Source organism: Euphorbia lathyris, chromosome 2, assembly GCF_963576675.1.
Source record: "Euphorbia lathyris chromosome 2, ddEupLath1.1, whole genome shotgun sequence".
NCBI lineage: Eukaryota > Viridiplantae > Streptophyta > Magnoliopsida > Malpighiales > Euphorbiaceae > Euphorbia > Euphorbia lathyris.
In genome coordinates, this window is record NC_088911.1 from 70268419 (window position 1) to 70272826 (window position 4408).

A 4408-nucleotide genomic window follows, 5' to 3' on the forward strand; every position below is an offset into this window, starting at 1 on the left:
AATAAATAAATAAATAAAGGGAAGTTTGAAAAAACAAATCCCTTCAACATGTGCGTGTTTCCACTCATCTAACTGAGATTGCTCTGTTTCTACTCACCTAATTAAGATTCTCTCTCTCTCTCTTCCAGCAAATGCCAGAGAGAAATCAACATTATTATTTTTTTATACCAACTGGGGTTTATACCTCCTCAACTTACTTGGGAGCTGTCTTTCATTTACTCATTAAAATTAAGCACAAGACTTTGATTCATTTGGAAACCATTCTCCTCAATCACGAATTAAATTAATAAAAATAGAATTTCAAGGAAATATTATACAACATCCTTCCCCTTTCCCTCTTCTTCTCTCTGCTCCCACCATAACCAAATCAATAAGAATCTTCTCCAATTAAGAATTTTGAATAATCAAATCAAATGAACAAAATCAATTAATACTGCTGCCTCTCTTCAAATGTACACCATCTTTTTTTTCCTTTTTTTTTTGTCATCTTAGATCACTTGAAGTAAATGACTCTGCAAATCCAGCAGGTTTTGAGGGAATACTCGATTGTGTGTGTGAGTCAGATAGATCATTAAACATTGAAGAACAACTTTCATCAGCTTGCCATCTCTGCAGAGCTTGAGGAAGGCTCATATGGAGATCGATGCCTGTATCTTCTTCTTCTTCTTCTTGGCAGGCCGGTCTCCATTGCTCTACAAGAGGCCCTAACACATTCACTGCATGCCCCATATCAGGCCTCTGGTATGGCTCACGAGCAGTGCAATGTCCTGCTAGTTCTGCCACTCTGCAAATGCTGCTTAACGTCTCTTCGTCTGGCTCCAGACTCTCATCAATTGCTTTCGGGATATTCTCTTTGTTTATTAGGACCCTGCGGAACCATGTAACCAGATGAGCTTTCTCATCTGGCAATTCATCATCAAGAGCTTTTCTCCCAGTAATGATCTCCATTAGAACAACTCCAAACGCATAAACATCCACCTTCGTTGTCACTCTTCCAGTAGCTGTCATTTCAAATGGCCATCACAATCAATAAAATTATTTGTTCAATCTTGAACTTCAAACACATGTCTACACACTAAAACGTTAACACATAACAACAAGTCAACATAGCAAAAAATATGAACTCATTATAAACATTCAAGAATTTTAGATTCTAAAAAACATTTGTTGATTCGTGCGAGAAACATAATACAAAGATGTCAAGAATGCCCATAGCAGAATCATAAACGAAGAAACAGCAAAATATGCAAAATGGTTTTTTCTACAACCAGCAAAAAACAGTTCTGTACAAATGCTAGTACAGGATGGAAAATAGTTTTCTAACACAAATTACGATGGTATCATAAATGTTAATATCTACTATGTCAAATTTGCGATGTGCCAATACCAAGCATAGTGATTTTATGAACTTAGCTGTGCAATCTAGCCATCTAGGTGTTCCTCGTTTTTCATACTGCTAAGGTATTATCAAAGAGTTAAGATTGCTTTTTTGAAAAACCAGCACAGACAATCAGCTTGACAGAGGCAACATTATGCACAAAGAACAAGTTACTTACCAGCATATTCAGGCGCAAGATAGCCAAACGTGCCAGCTAATCGTGTTTCCACAGAATACTTCCCATCAGGTGCATTTCTAACCAAACCAAAATCTGCCACTTTGGCTCTCATGTCATCCCCAAGAAGAATATTTGACGGTTTCAAATCTCTATGAATGAAACTCTGCTGAGCTAAACCGTGAAGATATTCAACTCCTCTTGCCACATCCAGAGCAATGGTAACTCTTTGCTTCCATGAAAGTGGAGCATAACCAAGTTCTCTCCACTCAAACACATATTGGGATAAAGTTCCACGTGGCATGTATTCATACACCAGGAGTCTCTCATTTCCATTCACACAGAAACCTAGAAGAGCAACAAGATGCCTATGTCTAACTTTTGAAAGAACTGCAATCTCTGCCTGGAACTCATTTAAACCTTTTGTACCCATCACATTTGATTCCATCCTCTTCACAGCAATCTTAGTCCCATCATGCAACTCCCCTTTATACACTACTCCAAAACCACCTCTTCCTATAATATTACTCTCATCAAAATTATTAGTAACTTGTCTCAGAACTTCAATTGACACTGAAACATTTCCACCCTCAAACATCTTCCTCCCACTGTCTCCACCACTACTCTGGCTAAGCAATTCGGTGGGCAAATTATTATATCTGTTATAACCATTTGACCCACTTGCACTCTCATTCTTATCCATTCCCATTTCGTTGTCATCTTTCTCAACATTTCCATACTTTTTATCCCTTTTCTTATATTTATACAAGACAAATGATAAAACAGCAACAAAAACTACTACAGCTACAACAATTCCAGCTATCATACCTCCTGACATGCCACCAGTTCCTCCACCAAAGGATAATAAGCTTCCGCCTGATGCAGTATCATTTGTAGATGAACCTGGAGTGTCTCCACCGGTGCTTATTTCAGTCCCCAGATGAAGGTTACCAGGCTTGGATGTAAAAGTCACCGTTGCTAAGAAAACTGGAACTTTACCAGATAGATTATTATTGGAAACATCAAGTACTTGAAGTTGTGGAAGCTTGGTCAAGCTAGCAGGGATTGCACCCGTTAAATTGTTATTGTTCAGATACAAATTCTTCAAAGAAGTAAGATTAGCAAATGCAGGAGATATAGTCCCCGAAAAACCCTGCTTTGCTAAATTCACAGTAATAACTTTTTTTTGCGGATCGCATGTAACAAAATCCCAACTAGAACAGGCATTATTCCCAATCCAATCATCAGAAAGTCTCGGAGGATACCCCAAACCTCCAGCAATTAGAAGCAATGTTGTTACCTGCGGATCACAGGCCGGCGCAGAAGTTGTACAGTAGTTGTTCTTGCCATCATTATCAACCTTGACAGAGGACTTAAACGCCGGTGCAGGCCCCTGCAGTTTGTTATTTGACAACGAAACATTAACCAAATTTGGAAGTGAAACCACGGAAGGTGGCACCATCCCGGTTAACTGATTGTCTCGAAGCTGCAAATCAAAAATGTTTTCACATTTGGATAAATCTGGAATTGGACCTGTGAACTGATTCTTGTGGAGCCACACCTGGGCCAACTGAACCATCGATTCAAGCACGTCAATAGTTCCTGATAAACCCATTTGTTGATTATTGAGCCATAAGTTCTGGATCGCAGAATTGGCCAAAGAAGGAGGCAAAGAACCCGTCAAATTATTATAGCTGAGCCTCAGACTCTGCAAACTCGGCAAGGATCCGAAAATGTCCGGAATAGAACCAAGAAGGTTGCATTGGCTTGCTGTTATAGTTGAGAGAAGCGTAGATTCAGCAAGAGCGGAAGGAAGTTGCCAAGGAGAAAGATCAAGATTGTTCCCCATACTCAAAGTCTGCAAAGAAATGAGGCCTCTGAAGCCGTCAGAAGGAACAGAAGTGAAATTATTGAAGTCCATGTAGAGAGAGGCCAAATTGGAGAGATTAGCAAAAGAAGGAATATCACCGGAAAGATGATTGTTCTGAAGAGAAAGAGTCTTGAGCTGAGTGAGAGAAGAGATCTCGGAAGGAAGAGTGCCGGAGAGACCTTTATTAGGAAGGTTAATAGCGGTAACGCTGCCGGAATTACATTCTATACCCTTCCAATCGCAGAAGCCGGAGGCGGAAGTGGAGGACCAACCGGAAGGTAAAGGGGAAATCGATTTAGCAAGTCTAAGAATGACGTCGCTGTCATCGGAGACGGCGGAGGAGAAAAGGAGGAAAAGGAAGAGAAAAAGGTGAACCATGGAGGAGAGAAATGGGGTTTCCGATATCTTAGGATTTTGAGAGGATGAAAATGTTCGTTTTAGTTAAGAAGAAGAGAAAGAAAAGCAGTAGGTCCTTTTTTTATTTATTTATTTTTCTTTTATAATTGATTCTTTTTTTTTCTTTGTTATGCGGGTTACTTAACACTTCATTTATTTATTTCTTTTCGTTACAATTACAATAACACAAACTATATTTGGATTCTTTTTTCTCAATTATATCATGTTTGTTTCTATTTATTTTGGGCCTAACTTCAACTTTCTTTCATTTAGTTATAACTTTTTGTTATTACAAATTTATGTTTCCATGTTAGTACAAATTTAAATTTATGTTTTTGTTACATCAGTGACAACAAACAAAGTAATGCATACTTTGTCAAAAACAAACGAAGATCGAAAAAGAATGTTAAAGCCACAAACAGTAGTGAGAGAAGTTACTTACATCAAGCGCTCTAAGCTTAATCATCTTCAGATGTACTTAGCCCTATTAGCAAAAACCATAGGGATTCGCCCAATTGCTTCCTCGATGTCGCAAATCACGACATCAGAGGCTAGAGCTTCTGGCCATAAGTGGCAGCTCAGTAACCCT

General features: G+C 38.8%; 1 protein-coding gene across 1 annotated transcript; it reads right to left on the bottom strand.

The window, feature by feature from the left end:
• Nucleotides 1-267: 267 nt before the first annotated feature.
• Nucleotides 268-3876, bottom strand: LOC136218561 (receptor-like kinase TMK4). The gene is made up of 2 exons (XM_066005515.1): nt 1557-3876; nt 268-1001 (listed from the first exon to the last, which is right to left on the bottom strand). Exons 1-2 carry the CDS (start codon nt 3799-3801, stop codon nt 484-486), a joined length of 2763 nt encoding a protein of 920 aa, XP_065861587.1. The 5' UTR covers nt 3802-3876; the 3' UTR covers nt 268-483.
• Between the last annotated feature and the right edge of the window lie 532 nt (nt 3877-4408).